This window comes from Myotis nattereri (genome assembly GCF_964212035.1).
Source record: "Myotis nattereri genome assembly, chromosome: 1".
Classification (NCBI taxonomy): Eukaryota; Metazoa; Chordata; class Mammalia; order Chiroptera; family Vespertilionidae; genus Myotis; species Myotis nattereri.
Window position 1 is genome coordinate 104,204,960 of NC_138075.1, and position 22,457 is coordinate 104,227,416.

The 22,457-nt window shown below is 37.8% G+C and overlaps 1 protein-coding gene across 7 annotated transcripts in view; it reads right to left on the minus strand.

Moving 5' to 3' along the window:
• PARD3 (par-3 family cell polarity regulator) overlaps positions 1-22,457 on the minus strand; it is an 823,338-nt gene that overhangs the window by 496,964 nt on the left and 303,917 nt on the right. For all 7 annotated transcript variants that reach the window (XM_081109711.1, XM_081109709.1, XM_081109710.1 and 4 more), the window contains exon 3: positions 15,408-15,588. In XM_081109711.1, the coding sequence (XP_080965837.1) occupies positions 15,408-15,588 (181 nt within the window). The remainder of the gene's footprint in view (positions 1-15,407; positions 15,589-22,457) is intronic.

Below are 22,457 nucleotides of genomic sequence, written 5' to 3' on the forward strand. Positions count from 1 at the left end.
TCAAGATCTGGCACTAGCACCAGCCTGCCTGATTTCACACCTGGACCTTGTCTGGGCACCTCCAAGCCCAATACAAATAGCTCCTGCAGGGTGGTCCCAGGCAGTGGCTGACTTTACACCTCCCTGGAGGCCCTGGAGACAATGAACCCAGTGGACAGCTTCAGACCAGAGCAGATTACAACTCTACATATCCCCAAGTGACACACTCAAGAGGCAGACTCTGTGAGCACCAAAGCTCCACTGAAGCAAATCCTGTTCCATAGGGGTCTTTTCTGTCCAGCAGCTCTCCCACTACAGTCGTCTGAGACACCAACAGTAATCAACTACAAGACTGTGCACAGAGCCCACACAGGACACACCTAGAGTAACCAGCTCAGGTCACTGGGGAGTCTGAGCCACTGGGCCATACAGGACACCTGCTACATTAAATAATTTTATATGACAGCTAAGTCACTAGAAAGGAACAAACAGGAAAAGAACCCTTCCTTTATTTCTCACCAGGTTAAAATTTCAGATGGCTGATATGTACCATAACATACAGCCAGTGATGCTACTGCATATCCTAGGAAAGGTAATTACCAAAAAGAGTTTGGGAAAATAGAAAGTCACAGCACATGTTGACCTTCACTAGTATACACCTATAGGCATAGCCTCTCAACAATGATATGAAAATGAAAAGCCAAGTGGGAGGGAGATTATACACAGTCTGAATAAAATTATAGTCAAAACTGTTTGAACATTTTCTTCCCTTACCGCCTTTACCCACAACAGTCAGTGTCTAAATGTTGATAACCTATAGATCAATCTACCTTTAAAATTATCTCTTTCCTCAATTGATTTGTTTTAAAATTGATCCAGGTACCTCACAATTTGGAATTTTCTGTAATAACTTCCTATCATATTTGATTCATTCCACTGTTTTTAATCAATTCAAAAAATGTGACTTGTTTACACACAGGGGATTTCTAAAGCTGGCTTATACTATCTCACAAAAACAGATTAAGATTTCAGGAGTTGGGGGAGGAATGGAAAATACCTGTAATATTATCAACAGTGAAAATATATTTAATAAATAAATAAAAAATAAAAATAATAAAAGAATTCAGAAATTTTTAAGAATGGGTTGTTAAATAGTCATTAAAATTAAATTATATAAACTTACAATTAAACAAATTATACTTTAAAAAAAGGTAATACTCAAAACAATTCACTTCCCAATTATTTTACTACATTTTATTAGTATTTATGCTCATGATGCATCTATTGCATCTGTACTGTACAAATACCATATAATGGGGTGCCAGGATATATCTCTTACCAACTGTATTCAGTGATATGACATTGATAACTTGAAACTGGCCACTGTGAGAGTATTTATACCAAGGAAATGGGCAAATGCTACAAACCAAGTCTTTTCTGGTTTTTAGCTATTTAACATTTACCAGTACCCCAGTAGATCTAGAGACCCAGACAAATTCCCTCTTCTCCAGCTATCACCAAAATGTATGAGCACTATCAGGAAAGGCTTTCCAAAGAAATGGTTACTTATCCCAAGGAATAAGTCAAGGTTAGCTATGTAGGTAATGAAGACAGAGAATAAGCTAACAAACACAAGGGAAAACAAGGTTCTTAGAGCTAGGCAGGCCTGAAGCCCATACAAGAAATTCATCCAAGGGAGCTAGTTATAGGATAGAAAAAGTGGATGCTGAGAAGACAGACACAAGACAGGTCTTGCATACCTTAACAAACACACTAATATTCTTAGCTGTATTAAAAAATAATGGGAAGATATTGAAAGTTTTTAAGCACTGGGAGTAGAAGGAAGATATGTGGATTTTCAACGATCACTCTTGCTTCACAGCAGAACAGACTGAAGAGTGGCGCCAAGAGAGGATGCAGAGAGACCAGCAGATGATGGGTCTAGTAGCCCCACACCCTGCCTGTTAATATAGGCCTCTTAGCAAGAACTTTTTGAGCATGCAACAGAATAGCAGTTTTATTTATTTATTCATTTATTTATCATTTATCAGTTAAATACATGCTCAATTATACTAACATAAATATTATTCAACTCATACAAAAAATTGTAAATCTTAAAATGAGATAATAAAATAAAGATGAATGCAAAGTTCTAATATTCTTTAACACACTTCAAAAATTGTGCATCTTACCTCAGAGACCACCAGTGCTTCAGATTTCTTAGGATATATTCCTAGAAGTGGGATCTTTGGGTCAAATGGCAGTTCCATACTTCATTTTTTGAGGAAACTCCATACTGTTTTTCCATAATGGTGGCACCAGTCTGCATTCCTACCAGTAGTGTACTAGGATTCCCTTTTCTCCATATACTCGCCAGCACTTGCCATTTGTTATCTGTTGATGGTAGTCATTCTGACAGGTGTCAGGTGATACCTTATTGCATCTCTCTGATGATCAGTGACTTTGAGCATTTTTTCATGTCTCTTGGCCAACTGTATGTCTAATTTGGAAAAGTGCCTATAGGTCCTTTGTCATTTTTTTATTGGATTCTTTTATCTTCCTTTTGTTAAGTTGTATGAGTCCTTATATATTTTGGATAATAACCCTTTATCAGATGTATCATTGACAAATATGTTCTCCCATACAGTGGACTCCCCTTTCATTTTGTTGATGGTTTCTTTTGCTGTGCAGAAGCTTTTTTATTTTGATGTAATCCCATCTGTTTATTTTCTCCTTAGTTTTCTTTGCCCTAGGAGATGTACCCATAAACATACAGATACGAGATATGTCTGAGATTTTGCAGCCTATGGTTTCTTCTAGAATTTTTATGGTTTCCCGACTTACATTTAAGTCTCTTATATATTTTGAGTTTATTCTTGTGTATGGTGTAAGTTGGTGGTCTGGTTTCATTATTTTGCATGTATCTGTCCAATTTTACCAACACCATTTATTGAAGAGACTGTCCTGACTTCGTTGTATGCTCTTGCCTCCTTTGTCAAATATTAGTTGAGCATAATGGCTTGGGCCAATTTCTGGGGTCTCTCTTCTGTTCCTTTGATCTATATGCCTTTTCTTGTGCCAGTACTAGGCTGTTTTTATTACAGTGGTTTTGTAGTATAACTTGAAATCTGGTATTGTGATTCCTCCAACTTTGTTTTTCTCTGTCAAAATTGCTGCAGTTATTTGGGGTCTTTTTTGGTTCCATATAAATTTTTGGAGTATTTATTCTAGCTCTGTGAAATATGCTGTTTGTATTTCAATAGGGAATCGCATTGGATCTGTAGAATGCTTTGGGTAGTATGAACATTTTAATGATTTTGATTCTACCAATCCATGAACATGGTATATTTTCTTCCACTTCTTTATATCTTCTTCTATCTCTTTTTTCAACGACCTATGGTTTTCCGAGTACAGGTCTATTGCCTCCTTGATTAATTTTATTCCTAAGTATCTTAATCTTTTTGTTGCAATGGTAAATAGGATTGTCTGTCTAGTTTCTCTTTCTGAGAATTCATTATTTGGTGTATAAAAAAGCCATTGATTTTTGGGTGTTGATTTTGTATCCTGATACATTGCCAAATTCACTTATTAAATCTAGTTGTTGTTTGGTAGAGTCTTTAGGGTTTTCTAAAGACTCTACCATGATGACAATATCATGTCATCTGTGAAAAATGAGTTTTACTTCCTCCTTTCCAATTTAGATACCTTTTATTTCTTCTTCTTATCTGATCAGTGTGTCTACCACTACCAGTACTATGTTGAATAAGAGTGGTGAAAGCGGACATTCTGTCCTATTTGTTTTTAGGGAAAATGAGTTTTGTTTTTGCTCATTGAGTCTGATGTTCATGTAGGTTTGTCATATATGGCCTTTTTCATATTGAGATATGTACCTCTATTCACAATTTGCTGAGAGTTTTTATCAAAAATGGGTGTTAGATATTGTCAAATGCTTTTTCTGCATCTATTGATATGATTATGTGATTTTTGTCATTCTATTTGTTTATGTGATGTATCATGTTTATTGATTTGCAAATATTGTGCCACTCCTGCATCCCTGGAATCAATCTCACTAGTTCATGATGTATAATCTTTTTAATATATTGCTGGATCCAATTTTCTAATATTCTTTTGAGGATATTAGCATCTATGTTCATCAGGGATATTGGCCTGTAATTCTCTTTCTTTGTAGTGTCTGTATCTAGTTTTGGAATTAGAGTAATGCTGGCCTCATAAAAAGAGCATGGAAGTGTTCCTTCCACTTTGAATTTTTGGAACAGTTTGAGAAGTATAGGTGATAGTTCTTCTTTGAATATTTGGTAAAACTCCCCTGTGAAGCTAACCAGACTCGGGCTTTTGTTTGCTGGGAGTTTTTTTGTTTTTATTGCTTCTATTTCATCAGTTGTTTTCTACTGGCTTATTCAGGTTTCCTGATTCTTTCTCATTCAGTTTTAAGAGATGGTATCATTATTTTTAAAATGTCAACTGGGCTTCCAACTCTGAAAGCTAGCTTAGCTTAAATAAAGGAAAAAATACAAGAGAGGGAGAATATGCAAAACAAGCTCCATGCAACAATACTAAGTGGCCTGACCAATAATTCACTTAATTTTTATTGCAAACACAAACAATCTGAATTTAATTTAAAAATGTTCAATTCAGGAAGTTTTTCTAAGTAGGGCAGAGGTGACAAGAGAGCAGATAAGAGAATTACTCTTCCAATTGGATCTCACCCATCTAACCTTTACTATAGTTCTGAAAGGAGAGTACTCCAATTTATAAATAAACAATAGAGGTAAGGTGGAAACAGGACAAAAAGGTAGCTGAGAGTACCTCTCTGCTATCTGTCTTTGCCTGCTTCTACTGATCCCTGAAAATGAGCACTATGACATTCAGAGGCAGATTGATACACACACACACTCACTCTCTCACTCACTCACACAGAAGAGAGAGAGATACCTGTGGGCAACAAGCACCAAAGATATAAAACAAAATGTCTAAACCCCCATAACACAACTTCTGATGGAATACTGTTGTTCATTTTGCAGTAGTAAAATATTCACCACCAACCTTGCAATTAGCTAGAAAATTACAATAATTACAGCAATTTTGTATCCCATCTCCAATCCAATTAATAGATATATGACCCTGTCAACATGTAATAATCAGATTGCATCTATAACAAAACTGGATGAGTTTTATATGCTGAAAAGAACTTGCACAGTAAGAAGGTAATTATTTGAAATACTGAGAATATCATTTGTATGCCATGCTCCACTTCACGAGTTAAAAGGAAACACAATAGGAATATTAGTTCTATTTTCAATATATATTTCAATCAAATCCAGAATATATTATTCTAATACCAGTAAATGTTAAGAAGAGAGATCTCTAAACCACAGATCTTGGATATGCTAGCAAGACAAAATCAATCTCCATATTCTTGGGTAAGAAAAAAAATTAAGAGATGAAGGGAAAGAGTGCTCACTTTATAACACAATCCTTCTATAACAATTATTGATATCTTTTTACGTTTTAAACGTTAGGAGGCTAGTAAATCTTATGAATTAATTAAGTAGCACCATTTCAGAAAAATTTAGCTCATAATGGATAAAAAGTAACTGGAATATTAACACAGCTTAGAGAGTTTTAAAATGTAAAAAGACAGTAAAAAAAAAAAAAAAAAACCACAATAAATCAGAACATTAGTCAAAAAATTTATAGCAATACTATTTCCAGAAATTTTACCATCACTAAGGGCATATGCCACTTCCAAATGAATCTTGAGTCTGCAGCCTGGATCTTCCAGCGCATACATTAAAAAAAAAAAAAAAAAATCAGCATTCTGAGTTAAAACAAATCCAGCCACCATTCTAAGGCAAGGTTACCCGGAACTATCTGACCTCTATAAAAAGACCTTGATAATTAAAAAAGAAAAAAAATGAGCGAAAAAAACATTCACTGAACTTGGACTCAATGATTTCATAGGATATGTGTGCCCTGAGCACATTAGGTTTCTCTAAGTCTGGATTTGTGAACACTGAAATTGGAGACAGTTAAATGTATAACACAGAATTGTGAGATTAAAAGAAAAATGGGTCCATTCGACTCTGCATGAAAGTACTACAAGCCACCTACCTAAGATGAGCAGTATGTCCTTTTCAAGAATACATGTTCTGCTCTGGCTGGAATGCTCAGTGGTTAGAACGCTGGCCATCAGACTACTGGTCAAGGGCATGTACCTGACTTGCAAGTTAGATCTCCAGCCTTGGTCAGGGAATGTGAAGGAGGCAACCAATGTGTCTCTCACATCAATGTTTCTCTTTTTCCTCTCTCTCCCCATCTCTCTCCCCAATTCCCTCCCTTCCACTCTCTGTAAAAATTAATGAGGGAATATCCTTGGTTGAGGATTAAAAAAAGAATACAAATTCTAGTTGTTTGGTTTCTGTGACTTCCCAACCCTTTCAAATAATACAAAGTGGCTCATACAAGAGATATTATCATCCTCACCATTCTACAACCTTCTATTAATCTATTGCTTATGTGTCAGGCAATGTATCAGTATACTAAGCATCTCATTTACTATTCACAATAATTATGAGGTAGGTACTTAAGAGATTAAAGAATTGAGGCTGGAAAGATTACTAATCTTGTCCAAATGTTCAGACTGCTGTGACATCTATAGTACTCTTTCTGAACTATGAATACTCTTTACTACTATCCTAGAAAGGAGTGACTGCAAAGTAAACTCATATTAAAAAAGCCTAAAGTCGAATATACTCCCACTCAAACTTATCAAAAGTCTGGTTGAACACAATAACATTTATGTAGGTTATTTGGTAACCAATTAGCTTTAAATTTAAATATGATTATGCCTGGGATGAGGCAAAGACTTTCCATAACATATGGGGGAACATGGAAGTTTATGGATTTGATGTCAAAAGCTTCACCTTCCATATGCATCATTCCCTAAAATGGCTCTACTTGCCTGCAAACTAAGGGGTCAGATAAAACGCTGGTTCTTCCTACCCAGTTCTCCATTGTCAACAGCCCTATGCTAACATATTCATGAGGCAGATGAGGCACAGTGCTAAGGCCAATAGTACTTTTAAAGGTTCAAATGTTTTCCAGTGTTGCTCAGTGGTTGAGCATCGATCTATGAACCGGAGGTCAACAGTTCGATTCCAAGTCTGGGTTGCAGGCTTGGTCCCCAATGGGGGGGGGAGGGGGGGGGCGCGTGCAGGAGGCAGCCAATCAATGATTCTCTCTCATTATTGATGTTTCTATCTCTCCCTCTCCCTTCCTCTCTGAAATAAAAGAAAATATATTTTTTTAAAAAAAAGGTCCAAATGTTTTATTTTCTCTTAAAATCAGAAGGAAAAAAAATGAACTTTGAAAGTTAAAAAAAATTGTTTTAATTTTTTCTCACATCATACAAATATAGTAATTTTAGGGTATATTAAAAAGTATTAAATTTAGCATAGGACAGAAAAAAATAAAATATTGAAATATGTAAAGTCATATGACATGTACTTTTTATTATTGATAATATGAAGGGAGGAGGGGTCTGTGAAGATCTAGGCACATCCTTCTACTTCACAAAATTAAAATAATAATAAAAAAACATTAAAAATTATAAGATAAAGAAATAAGCATTATCTAACCTGCATCTTAGAATTGATGCAATGTACAACAGCACATAAAATCTTCCAGGATGCCAAACAAAGGGACATTTTGATACAGTTGAGAAAATAAATGACTCAGAGTAACAAATCCTTTTGCCAGTCCTTTCGACATTAGCCAATTGGTTGTCTGTTCTCTGATACATCAATAAAAATAATTTGTGATGAAGAGTAACTGATACTTGGCATTCCCTCCTTGGCAGGAGTTAGAAGAATTAGGCAATAAAGTTATAACAAAACTCCATCTACTCCCTTCTATTTATTTCTATAAAAAGGATTTCTCAGATAATGATTTCTTAATCTAAAAATATTTAATATTTTTCACTGGATGAGGGTACTAATTAAGGAAACAATGCCATCTTAAAGAGATACATTTATGATAAAAACCATTTTTATAATTTATCAGACTGAATATAAAAATGGACAATGTCCAATCTATGTAAAAGACGGAAATCTACCCACAATCTGGAGAAACCAGCCCAGGAAGCCAGCCTACTACCTACAGTAACCAATTCAGGGTGTTAGACTACTATTATCTGCAGCAATCAGCTCAGAAAGCCAAACAATAGCCCTGTAATAATCAGCTGAAAATAGCCAGGACCTTATTTATAACTGACAACTTCCCTAATTTTTTACCCTTCTAAATTAGGAACAACCTGAAAAATGCACCCTTAACCAATCACAAAAAATACCCCACTTCTAGAAGGCCCACTTACAGGTTCCAGTCAGGGCACACCTGAAACCTACCCCCACCCCCTTCTCTTTTTCTCCCAATACCTTTCCCATTCCTCTGCCTGCCTTTGAACCTCTGCCAAATGCAAGTAATAGTGCCATGGAAATCTCTGAATAACAAGTAGTTCTCATTTGAATGCTCTTCATTTATTCCCATATTAATAAGCAAAAATTTTAAATTATATACTTATGCAATTTTGATCATTTATACACTAATAATGATCACACAGTACATTAACATTTTATAGAAAATTTATGAGTTAAAAATTGTAATGTGTATTCTTTGTTTTATACAAATATGAAAAGATGGCCAATAAAATACATTCAAGCTTAAAAATATATTAGGTTAAAATTCTGAATTATGTAAAATGAAAAAAAATTCAAGAAGGACAAAGAATAAATTTTCAAAGTGTTAAAGAAGTGTTTTATATCTATGTGTTTCCTAAAACAAACAAACAAAAATCTTTATTAACAACTAGAGGCCCCTCCTTGTTTTACTGTCCCCAGCATAGTCACCTGGACTATTATGGTAAAATCTTTCTTTCATGAAGTTAAGAATCCATACACTACCCTAGGCAGACCTGCTTAGGGCCAGGACCCATGTCCCATAAGATTCTATAAAAAGAAACCTCTTCTCATCTACCATTTGGTTAGTCAGTAATACCATTGATAAAGGAAATGCACCATAGATGCTGATTTTATGTTTTCCAAATAATAAAAGTTGGTTCACTAGCATCCTTTACATTACTTACTAATTTACTATCATTATGAATGCATGAACTTTCTGCTGTTACTATCTTTATTGATGTTCCAATTGCCCCTCTTAGTCTAGTGAAAGCCTCAACTTGACTACAGGGCCCTATAGGTAACTCTAGTAAAACTTCCTAGCTTCTTTATTTTCTAACTAGAGGCCCGGTGCACGAAACTTGTGCATTTGAAGGGCTAGGGGGAGTCCCTCAACCTGGCCTGTACCCTCATACAATCCAGGAGCCCTCAGAGGATGTCCAACTGATGGCTTAGGCTCAAGCCACCACCACTACACTCGCCACCCGTGAGCCCAGCTCAGGGCTTCTGGCTGAGCGGAGCTCACCCTGTGGGAGCGCACTGACCACCAGGAGGCAACTTCCACATTGAGCGTCTGCCCCCTGGTGGTCAGTGCACATCATAATGACTGGTCGTGCCACCGTTTGGTCAATTTGCATATTAGCCTTTTATAATAAGAGCCTATATAATAAAACCCTAATATGAAAATCGAACAAACAGCAGAACAACTGGTCACTATGATGCGCACTGACCACCAAGGGGCAGACACTCCGACCAATAGGTTAGCTTGCTGCTGGGGTCCAGCCGATTGGGACTGAGCTAGACTGGCTGGTCACGCACTGGAGCCCTCTCCCAGCTGGCCAACTTCCCACATCTCTCCCCAGCCCCAATCATGCCCTATCGCAATCTGGGACCCCTCGGGGAAGTGTTGGACAGCTGGTTTCGGCCCAATCCTACAGGCCAGGCCGAGGGACCCGCCCCACTGGTGCACAAATTTGTGCACCAGGCTTCTAGTGACAGGATAATCCAGAACTATCTCATACATTTCCTGCGAGACCTGAATTCAACCTTCTCTCCAAGAAGCTCTGATCCTTTTTAGTGGAAAATGCTATTTCCAGAGCTCAGTCTAGATCAGCCGTGGGCAAACTATGGCCCACAGGCCGGATCCGGCCCGTTTAAAATGAATAAAACTAAAAAAAAAGACCGTACCCTTTTATGTAATGATGTTTACTTTGAATTTATATTAGTTCACACAAACACTCCATCCATGCTTTTGTTCCGGCCCTCCGGTCCAGTTTAAGAACCCATTGTGGCCCTCAAGTCAAAAAGTTTGCAAACCCCCGGTCTAGATATTAGAAATGTTCGGTTGTTGGGTTAGTCATTGGTGCAAGATCTTTTCAGTGAACACATAAAGGATTTCCCCTTCTTTCTTCCTTCCTTGTCTTTCCGTGGTGTGTGCATGTGTGTGTATGTATGAAATAAAATATACCATGATTCATTATGATATGTCCTATTCAAACTGAGCCTTATAGATTTCCATATATTCCCCTCAAACATATATCTGTATTCCTTTTCTTCTATACGAAGTATCCTGGGTCCTCAATGGCAAGAGGTATAAAAAATTAGAATATTATTATAATTCCTATTTGTCTCATCTCACAAAATCCTTCTGACATTCTAAGATTAACAATACCAACATTACCAACTACAATTTTAGGGTTCTTGTTTGATTGGCAGTTCTTTTATTCTATGTCCCCTTGGTTGTTCAAATTATTATGTCTTATAGTTATTCAAAATATAGGGTGCTCCAAAAAAATGTACACACATTTTGAATAATTATTAATTCCAATGGTTTAATATGAAAAGAAAAAAACATCAATTGGGCTATGAGAAAAAAGTGTGTATACGTTTTTGGGGATATCCTGTAGTTACTCTTGGATGATTAAGCCATCAATTTAATTGAGCCATCAAGTTATGTTGGTTGTGACATATCATTTTTTTATTTTAATAATTAAGTTTTTTATTTATATTGTTATTAAGAATTTTATTTTAAAAATTAAAATATGATGGTCTTATAATTATGAAACTTAAGATGTGATTCCAATAAAAGTCTAGCTTCTATCCCATTTCCTCTATCCTATCCCTTCCCTTTCCCATAGGCACTTATTTTTTATATAAAATAGGTTAATGTTAAAATTTTATTTTATTTCTTCAACATCAGAAGCTTTTATATAAGTAGTATTTCATGCGTTGCTTTTATTTACTTTCTCAGTTTTTAAAGCACGTTATGCTTAGGAAAATTTATATTTTTGCTCTATTATACTTATACTACTATTTTAGTGTAATACTACCCTGTTTGTGGGTAATATGGTCTTTTGGCTAAATACTATGAGCGATATTGTTATTAGCTAGTCATTATTTCTTTTCCCTTCAGTTTAAGGCAGCGGTTCTCAACCTGTGGGTCTCAAACAATGTACATCCTGCATATCAGATATTTACATTACGATTCATAACAGTAGCAAAATTACAGTTATGAAGTAGCAATGAAAATAATTTTATGGTTGGGGGTCACCACAACATGAGGAACTGTATTAAAGGGTCATGGCATTAGGAAGGTTGAGAATCAATGGTTAAGGGTTTTATTCAGGACATTGGGCTCAAGAAATTTTTTCTCAAGTTTCAATTTTAGCTTCTCTTAGGTAACTGCTATTTTGACCTTAAGGACAATGACTCGTTGGTTCAAGATTTTTCCACCCCAGCCCTATTGACACTTTGAGCTGAATAGTTGTTTGATGTGGAGGACTTCCTGTGCCTTGTAGAATATAACAGTATCCTTGTTCTTAATCAGCTAAGAATAGCATCCCCTAATTTCACCAGCTGGGACAACCAAAAATACTTGCAGGCACTATCAAAAGTCCCTGGAGAAAAATATCACTTCCAGTTGAGAGCTACTGATTTAACTAACTTTGTCTCTACTTTAAGAAAGCTCAAGGAAAAATTAGTGACAAGATCCTAGGTTTTATCTTAATACCAACACTTAATATCCTCTCTTTATTGAAAAAAAAATTGAATTTCTTTCTCAGTTTCTATTGGTTCTTTATAGAGCAAAGGGAATGGGTAAATTCATTTATATAAACCTTGGGAAAGTTATCACTTTCCTTCTTCAAGACAAAAATTCGAAGTTTATTTATCTAAAATCCTTTATTAACCATGTCCCAACTAGAGGTGATTATTCCTCAACTGAGCAAAGCTCTATGATGTATTTTTGGCTTCTTTATTTTCAAATCTGTAAATCAGGAAGACTACTAAACAAAAACCTCTTGATGACAAGATCAATGCCTTATTTTAACTCAACTCTGGACTCATCACCTAACACAATGTCTGGGCAGCATAAACTCTTGTTTTATTTTTGAATAAGTAATATGAATATAGTATGAAAAATCTTCTTACTAGACTGATGACTCCAATGGATTGAGTAATTTTTACATAATCACCAAACCTTATAGTTACAAAATGCTTAACATGCACTAACCTAATACCTGCTAAGGCCACAACATATAAATAACTTTAGCATATAAAAGTCAAAGTATGAAAATAAGACTTGTATATCTTCCCTCTAGTGGCTGCAAGACAGCACATAAACTTCAAATATAACTCACTTTCCTCAATAAAATTAAAGTAAAATAAATATTTTGTGTTGAAAATAGCATTTAAATTTTAACACATAGAGAAGTCAAATGTGGGTGGTAGTGTTTTAGAATTTCTGTTGAGTCCAGAGAAGTCAAAAAATTAAAACTGATGGGAATCATGCCATTCAAATTCTTCTTAACATAAAGGTAGGATTTACCATTCCTACAACACTATAAGGTATAGCTAAATTAAAGGTGCATCTTGTTTTATAAAATACATGAGTAAAAACCTATAACAGTAACAAAAAAACTCTGTATTTAATAATATACATTAGAATGTAATTACATACAACCATTATATTCTAAACATCAGGTACAATATGTATAATTAAATTTTTATTTAACTTAAACGCAATCTACTTTATACACATGCTTATTCTAAGCAGATAAGGATTAAAGCAAAGACTTAATGATCTGGTATATCTATAATAATAAAAGTGTAATATGCTAATTAGACCAGACATCCTTCCCGACGAAGTTGGGGCTGCAAGGGAAGCCCGGGTCCCGGGTGCCAAAGGGAAGCCAATGCTGACAGGAAGGCCTACTCTTGCACAAATTTCGTGCATTGGGCCTCTAGTAATAACAGAATGCCCAAATGGTATGGCTACATGGTTAAGTGACACCCCATGCATCAAAAGGTTCTGGTTCAATTCCTGGTCAGGGCACATGCCCACGATGGAGGCTCAATCCCTAACAGGGGGAGTGCAGGAGGCAGTCAATAGATGTTGATATTTCTCTCTTATCGATGTTTCTCTATCCCTCTCCCTTCCTCTCTAAAATCAATAAAAACATGTTTTTAAAAACAGGAAAGAAAATAAAGTAACCTTATACTATTTACATATTATCTTGTATACCATACGTAGTATAAGCCTCACCTTTTAAAAAATTTTGCCCCAAGTAAATCCAACACAAAATTTTTAAATAGCATTATTCAAGTAATATAATTAAATGTTATTTCCACAAAATACTTCAAAATATATTTGTGCACTTAAATCGCCTGGACATAAGGAAATGTTCAATTAAAATACCTATCATGTCTGTTCCCACTCTGAGCTTCCTTGGAAACATTTTTCATTGAACCTAGCTCTAACTTATAATTGTTTCTTGTTCTGATGATGGAAAGCAATTTTAAAAAGTGTTTAACAATGGCCTGCATCCATATATGATCACTAGGGCATCACTTACATATCCCATCATGCAAGTGTACCTTCTCAATTTTCTATATCTCTATATGACACACTATTCCTGTGGTTTCTGATGCATCATCAGATTTAACTGTTAAATTGATTTTCTTTCTTGTTCTCCTCACATGTACTTTCAAGGGTAGTAGAAGCGGAAGCAGTTTATGAACATCTAGATGTAAACTGGCAAAATACTATAGATTGCTATGAACACAAAAAGTAGAAGAATGCATTTTTTATTATCGATATGAGAGAGAGAGAGAAAGAGAGAGAGAGAGAGAGAGATATGGAGAGGGAGAGATGGAAGGAGGGAGAGTGGAACCTCAATTTGTTGTTCCACTTATTTATACATTCACTGGTTGATTCTTATATGTGCCTTGACCCAAAATGGAACCCACATACTTGGTGCATCGGAATAAGGATCTAATCAACTGAGCTACACGGCCAGGTCCCAGGATGTATTTCAGAGGAAGAAACTATACATTCTAAATATTATCTACTTTATTCTATACATTATTTTTTCATGTTATAGATATTATATTATTTGCTATCTATTTGTGAAGATCTACGTAAGACTATCAGTAAACAGCACAAGACAATTTTATACTTCAAAAATTTTAAATGTTTCTAAATAGATGTGCTTAAAAGATAAATGATTTTTAACTTTTAAATTGCTTTAAATAAACCTTCTTACTCTTGACAACTGCTCAATTATAACGTCATACAATTACAGAAACTAAACATGATTTCCAGCAAGGTAACTCACTCTTCTGAGTAACCTTCTAGGAATGGCTGACAGAATTCTTCAAGCAAGTATACTGGAACTACAGTATTCTGGGTCCTAGGATTCCTAATATAAACTCTCTCTATCCTATATTTTCTTTCCTTGAGATGGCATTCTAATAGCATCTCTTCCAGATCCCTGAAGATAATTATGGCCTTGAGGTCTCTCCTCCTGTTCAACAGATAAAATTCAAGTAATGGTTATAACCAAATTGAATGGCAATCAAACATGCTATATTTTATTTCAATGTAAAGCCCTTTAATTATTTCTGTTTGAAATATATGGAAAGAAAAATTCAGGAAATTAACTCTTATCCTAACACTAGAGGCCCAATGTATGAATGCATGCACATTGACAGAAATTAATTAGAAGAAGTATTTTAGAGGCCTGGGAGGGACCGTGGGAGGTTGGCTCCAGGGCATGTCCGGCCTCTCTCGCCCAGTCCCAATAGGCTGGACCCCAGCAGGAAGCTGACCTACTGTTGGAGCATCTGCCTTTTGGTGGTCAGTGTGCATCATAGTGACTGGTTGAGCGGTCGACTAAAGGGTCAGACACTTAGCATATTAGACTTTTATATATATACATTTAGTGAGCAATTAAAAGTCTACCGGTACCAAGTAAAGTAAGCCCAATCTATAAAATGTAAAGAACCTTGCCTATCTCTTTCGCAAAATACATTTGTCCTGATTCTAAACTTTTTATAAAAAAATTTTTATAAAAACAGATGATAAAATACCATTCACAGCATCATGGCTGGATAATAAAAGTTGGCATCCCTATAAATTAAGATAAAATGTGCATTAAAGAATGAACTTTCGCTTACTTGCACGAAGGACTGAAGGTGTGACCTCAATTTCACTTGTTGCTTGATAAGGCTGAAAGGCTGAAACATTGTTGGTGCCAAGCTCACTGCCAAATAACTCTGGACTCTGGGTGCCTGTGGAGCTAGCACTGGTGCCATCACCTCCATGATGTGGATCCTGTTCATCAAACACTGCTACCAGCTAGAAACAAAAGGTAAAGGGGAAATTATACACAAAGGCATTTCAATTACTCTGACAGAGCAACAGTACTGATATTTATGCAACCAGCAATGTTATGTTTTAGGAAGCAAAACTTCAAGAATTTATCTTTCTCTGAGTTTTGATGCTTTACTTTTTTCCTTTCTACATTTCATATCCAAAATTCTATGGGGAAAAACAATAAAAATGTTTTAATATCATAGAATGCTAAGGGAGATAGAAATATAGGAAAGAGATTGAGAGGGAGAAACCAAGATGGGGGTATAGGTAAACACCTGAAATTGCTGCCTCGCACAACCACTTCAAAAATACAACTAAAGGACAAAACAGACATCATCCAGAACCACAGGAAGGCTGGCTGGGTGGAAATTCTACAACTAGGAGGAAAGAGACAAGCACACTGAGGCTCAGAGAAGGAGCAGAAGTAAAGTGCAAAGGTACAGAGGCACACAAGGAAAGGGCTGGCAACTGAGGACACAGTTGGCTCTTTCAATCAGGAGGGAGTCACAAGCTCCTGACTGCTCTGAACTCCAGTTCTGGGCGAATCTCTGGGGACTCAGACTCATACGGGGAGAAACTGGACTGTCTGGCATCGGCGGAACTCAAGGGCGGCTTTCTCTCAGAGATGCTTGCAGCGATTACCTCGGGACATTGAGATCCCGGGCCTCTTAGGGCAGGGCTGAGGATCAGCCATAGCTGTTTGCTCCACCCTGTTGATTCCCTGAGACGCCACCCCACCCAAGCAGTGTGCAGAGCCTTTTGCATATGAATGGCCTGGCCCTTTGCAATCTAAAATTACCAAACAAACTGCAGCTGGGTCAGAGAGACCCAGAACATCCAAAAGAAGGCCCAAGGCCCCACAGCAGCTTGTGTTGCTTCACAGGTGGGCCTCATCTGGGCACCTTCAAACCCCAAAAAAAGAAGAGGAATCTGCAGATGTCTCCGTAGCTCCTGCTGGGTAGCCTCAGGCAGAGGCTAAATTAGCACCTCCTTAGAGATACAAGTGCCAGTGTAACCAGTGGTCAGAGTGGGACCATCCAGATTACAACTCCTCAAATCCATAAGGGACACACTCAGGGGACAGACTCAGTGAGCACCAAAGCCCCACTGAAGCAAGTCTTGCCCCAGAAGGGTGTCTTCAGCACAGAAGTTCTCCCACCGTAGACACAGCTGATTCTCACAACCGACTGACCTGGAGGTCAATTCCTCACAGTGATACCAACAACAATCAAGGCTTAACTACAACAAGACTGTGCACACAGCCCACAAAAGGGTGCACCAAGAGTGTCCACCTCAGATAATTTGAGAGGCTGAGCTACTGGCCCTATAGGACACCTAGCACAGAAAGGCACTCTATCAACACAGGGAAGCATAAAAAATGCAGAGACAAAGAAACAGGTCACAAATGACAGAAATAGAGCAAAGCAAACTACTGGATATAGAGTTCAAAACCACGGATATAAGGTTTTTAAAGAATTTTCTAGAAACTGCCAATAAATTTAGTGGGACCCTCGAAAAATCTAGTGAGACCCTCGAGGATATGAAAAAGGACCAACTAGAAATTAAGCATAAGATGACTGAAATAACAAATATTATACAGAGATCCAACAGCAGATTAGAGGATCGCAAGAATCAGGTCAAAGATTTGAAATACGAAGAGGCAAAAAACATCCAACTGGAAAAGCAAAAAGAAAAAAGAATCCAAAAATATGAAGATAGTGTAAGGAGCCTCTGGGACAACTTCAAGCAAACCAACATCCGAATTATGGGGGTGCCAGAAGAAGAGAGAAAGATATTGAAAACATATTTGAAGAAATAATGACAGAAACCTTCCCCTACCTGGTGAAAGAAATAGACTTACAAGTCCAGGAAGCACAGAGAATCCCAAACAAAAGGAATCCAAAGAGGACCACACCAAGACACATCATAATTAAAATGCCAAGAGCAAAAGACAAAGAGAGAATCTCAAAAGCAGCAAGAGAAAGACAGTCAGTTACCTACAAGGGAGTACCCATAAAACTATCAGCTGATTTCTCAACAGAAACTATGCAGGTCAGAAGGGCGTGGCAAGAAATATTCCAAGTGATGAATATCAAGAACCTACAACCAAGATTGCATTACCCAGCAAAGCTATCATTCAGAATTGAACGTTAGATAAAGAGCTTCACAGATAAGAAAAAGCTAAAGGAGTTCATCACCACCAAATCAGTATTATATGAAATGCTGAAAGGTATTCTTTAAGAAGAGGAAGAAGAAGAAAAAGGTAAAGATAAAAATTATGAACAATACACATTTATCAACAAGTGAATCTAAAAATCAAGTGAATAAAAAAATCTGATGAACAGAATAAGGTAGCGAATATAATAGAATTGGGGCATAGAAAGGGAGTGTGACAATTCTTGGGGGCAAAGGGGTGTGGGGGATGTGGAAAGAGACTGGACAAAAATCGTACACCTATGGATGAGGACAGTGGCGGGAGGGTGGGGGGTGGTAAGGGCAGAGAGTGGAGTGGGAACCAGGTGGAGAGGAGCTATGGGGGGGGAAAGGGGGGGTACAACTGTAATAATCTGAACAATAAATATTTAATTTAAAAAAAAATGAAATGTAGGAAAGATATAAAAGAAATTTATTGCCTACAGGGAGTTAGTAGAAATAGGGTTGAAAGAGAGAGGCAGAGAGAGAATGTGATTGATAATGGAGATACTAGTGCAGTGATACTTCTGTAAGCGACTCCTAGAACCATAATAATAATCCAAATACTAAAAGGCAATTAAATAATTGAAATCAACCACAGGGCAGGATAATCTAAAATGGAACACAAATAAACCTAAATGTGTTACCCATCAAAAATGCAACCAACTGAAGGTAGTAGGGAAGATAAAAACTAAGTGACTTCGAAAAACTTTTTCACTGTTTAATGTGAGGCTAATGACAAAAAGAACTGCCCAAGAAATACTGTATTCTGGTTAGGAAATTTATTTCTCACAAGTGTATACTTTATAAATTCTCACCCTACTATTACCACCACCACCGATACCACACACACACACATACACACACACACACACAAACACACATACCAGGAACGAATGAGAAAGAAAAATGTTTGGGATAATGAAGTTAATGGGAGCCAAATTCTTACTGTCAAAACAGAAGATACAAGTAGAAAATGCACTCAATGCTTTAGATTAGAACTGGAGGCATTAATATGAACTCATGGTTTTTACAGGTAGGTAGATAGGTATGTAGACCGACAGATGAGTATAAATGAATGTTAATGGGTATGTGGTAAACACACATATATTTCTTAGTTCTATCCACTGACAGGATGGAACTCCACAGTAATACCTTTTGCAGGTAAATCTACCAATGGATGCCAAAATTAATGGGTGAGAATATAATGAGAAATAGTATGTTTGCATAGCTCAAAGTATCTCTCTATAAAATATTTTAATTCAAAATAAAAAATAGGCCCAGCCAGCGTGGCTCAGTGGTTGAGCATTGACCTATGAAACAGAAGGTCATGGTTTGATTTCCAGTCAGGGCATATGCTGCTCGATCCCCAGTGTGGGGCATGCAGGAGGCAGCTGATAAATGGTTCTCTCTCATCATTGATGTTTCTATCTCTTTCTCCCCCTCCGTACCTCCCGTGGTCCCTCCCTTTATTTATATATATATATATATATATATATATATATATATATATATATATATATGAAAAATCGTCTCTTTGCAGTGGAGAAATATGACAGGCACCACTTTCCAAAGTTAGCATCAGCAGTAATAAGACATCAAATAAACTCTGATAAAATGTACTGAGAAGTGTAACGGGACATCTGTAATATTCCTGCCAAAAATATATAACTTTGATCTAATTATGAGGAAGCATCAGACCAATCCAAATTTGTAGACATTCTATAAATAACTTATATCCTGCAGGGAGCCGGTCCATCCTTGCTGTTTCAAAGGACCTGGCATATATGGCATACTGTTCTTAATATGTTTGCTCACCTTCTTGGCACTATGTGTTTTAACCAAGGTCTCCTCTCTGAGAAAGATTGTTTCCCCAGGTAGGGATTTTCCCCTGAAGTTACGGAGGGAATAAATCCCCTCAACTAAGTGCCAGGCGGGTAATTAATCACTTTACGAACAATCATGCTTAAGCTACATAATCTTTACTCCCTGGAATGGAGATAAGAAACGCCCTAACTTTTGTAATAGAGATTGATAGGATTGAATCAACTGGTATAAATACAGATGTAACAAGACAGCAAGAGACAGAACTTAGAAGACAGAACCAGGAGGCACAGAACCTAGACACAGAACCTAGAGAAGAACCTAGAGACAGAACATGGCAAAAGATCCTGGACAGAAACTGGCCTCAGAATCTAGAGACAGAACCTAGCGAGAGAACATGGCAAAAGATCCTGGACTGAACCTGACTACAGAAATTGGCAAGAGAACCTGACTAGAACCTGGTGACTGAACCTGGCTGGAGAACCTGGACAGAACCTGGCTGGAGACCCTAGCGAGGGAACATGGCTACAGAACCTGGCTGGAGAACCTGGAGAACCTAGCAAGAGAACATGGACACAGAACCTGGCTGGAGATCCGAACCAGAACTTCACTGGAGATCCAGACCAGAACTTGGCTAGAGAAACTGACTGGGCTGCTGATCAACTGAACGCTGTCTCCGTGTCGTTCCTTCTTCGCCGACTCCATCCACACCTTTTGGGACCCCTGGACCTGCTGGGGTTGGACCCCAGCAATATCCTTTAAAACTATCAAGATTATGAAAGTAAAAAAAAAAAAAAAGAAAAAGACTCATGAACTTGTGTGAACTGGAGGAGACTGAGGAGAAATATGAACTGCATGCAACGTGCGGTCCCTGAGTGGATCTAGGACTAAAAACAAGAGGACATTAGTGGAAAAGAGGCAAAGTCCAAATGAGGGCTGTAGACTAGTTTCCTACTTCAATAATTGTATTATGATTCTGTGGTATAAAGGCATAGATGAAGGATATATGGAAACACTATTATTTTTGCAGCTTTTCTGAAATATAAAATTATTTCATAATGAAAAATTTCTAAATTTCATAATACAGTATTGCAAACTACCTTAAAAATTAAAATTCGCCCTAACCGGTTTGGCTCAGTGGATAGAGCGTCGGCCTGCGGACTCAAGGGTCCCAGGTTCGATTCCGGTCAGGGGCATGTACCTGGGTTGCGGGCACATCCCCGGTGGGGGGTGTGCAGGAGGCAGCTGATCGATGTTTCTCTCTCATCGATGTTTCTAACTCTCTATCCCTTTCCATTCCTCTCTGTAAAAAATCAATAAAATATATTTTAAAAAAAAATTAAAATTAAATCAATTTCTTCTTATAACTAAACAGTGGCAGCACTTCTTTAAAACCTCAAGAATAAAAAATTAATAAAGTTTGAAGGAACAATACCACCTTGGTGATTCACCCAACAATCTTAGGCCTAGCAAACAAAGGTTAGCATTCCAAGTAAAGAAAAGCCATGACGCCCTAACCAGTTTCGCTTAGTGGATAGAGCGTTGGCCTGCGGATTGAAGGGTCTTAGGTTCAATTCCGGTCAAGGGCATGTACCTTGGTTGCAGGCACATCCCCAGTAGGGGGTGTGCAGGATGCAGCTGATCGATGTTTCTCTCTCATTGATGTTTCTAACTCCTATCCCTCTCCCTTCCTCTCTCTAAAAAAATTAATAAAATATATATTTTTAAAAAAAACCATGACTATATCCCAAACAAAACATGCTTTCTGCCTCCAAGTCAAGCTCTTTCAATGCCAATATTCCAATCCTATATATTAAAAGCCCAATATGCTAAGTGTCCGGTCGACTGGTCGGCCGTTCAACCAATCAAAGCTTAATGTGCTAATGATATGCTAAGGCCGCTCAACCACTCGCTATGATTTGCACTGACCACCAGGAAGCAGACAGTCAACCGGTCGACCAGACTGTATGATGAGAACTGATCACCAGGGGGCAGACGCTCCGACTGGTAGGTTAGCTTGCTGCTGGGGTCCGGCTGATCAAGACTGAGCGAGAAGGGCTGGACATGCCCTGAAGTCCTCCCATGGCCCCTTCCTAGCTGGCCAACCTGTCACGTCTCTCCCCAGCTCCGCTCATGCACTGGTGGGGTCCCTCGGCCTGGCCTGCACCCTCTCATAATCCGGGACCCCTCGGGGTAATGTCAGAGAGCTGGTTTTGGCCTGATGCTGCAGGCCAGGCAGAGGGACCCCGCTGGTGTACCAATTCGTGCACTGTGCCTCTAGTCAGTTATAAATGACAGCAAGATAAATTTACAGCATACGAGAAGTACTTATCATTGCAATCATTATTTCATTAACAGGTGTGTTTTTTTTTAATATATTTCATTGATTTTTTTACAGAGAGGAAGAGAGAGGGATAGAGAGTTAGAACCATTGATGAGAGAGAAACATCAATCAGCTGCCTCCTACACACTCCCTACTGGGGCTGTGCCCGCAATCAAGGTACATGCCCTTGACCGGAATCAAACCTGGGACCCTTCAGCCCACAGGCCGATCCTCTATCCACTGAACCAAACCGGTTAGGGCAGTTTTGTCATTTTGAACAAATGCAATTTGTATCAACCTATCTATATATATAAAAACCTAAGCGACCGAATGACCAAACGACTGGTCGCTATGACGCGCACTGACGGCCAGAGGGCAGATGCTCAATACAGGAGCTGCCACCTGGTGGTGAGTGCACTCCCACAGGAGGAGAGCTGCTCAGCTGTCTGACGGGCACCAGACGCTGGGCTCATGGCTGGCGAGTGCAGGCGCAAACTTCTCCCATGGTCAC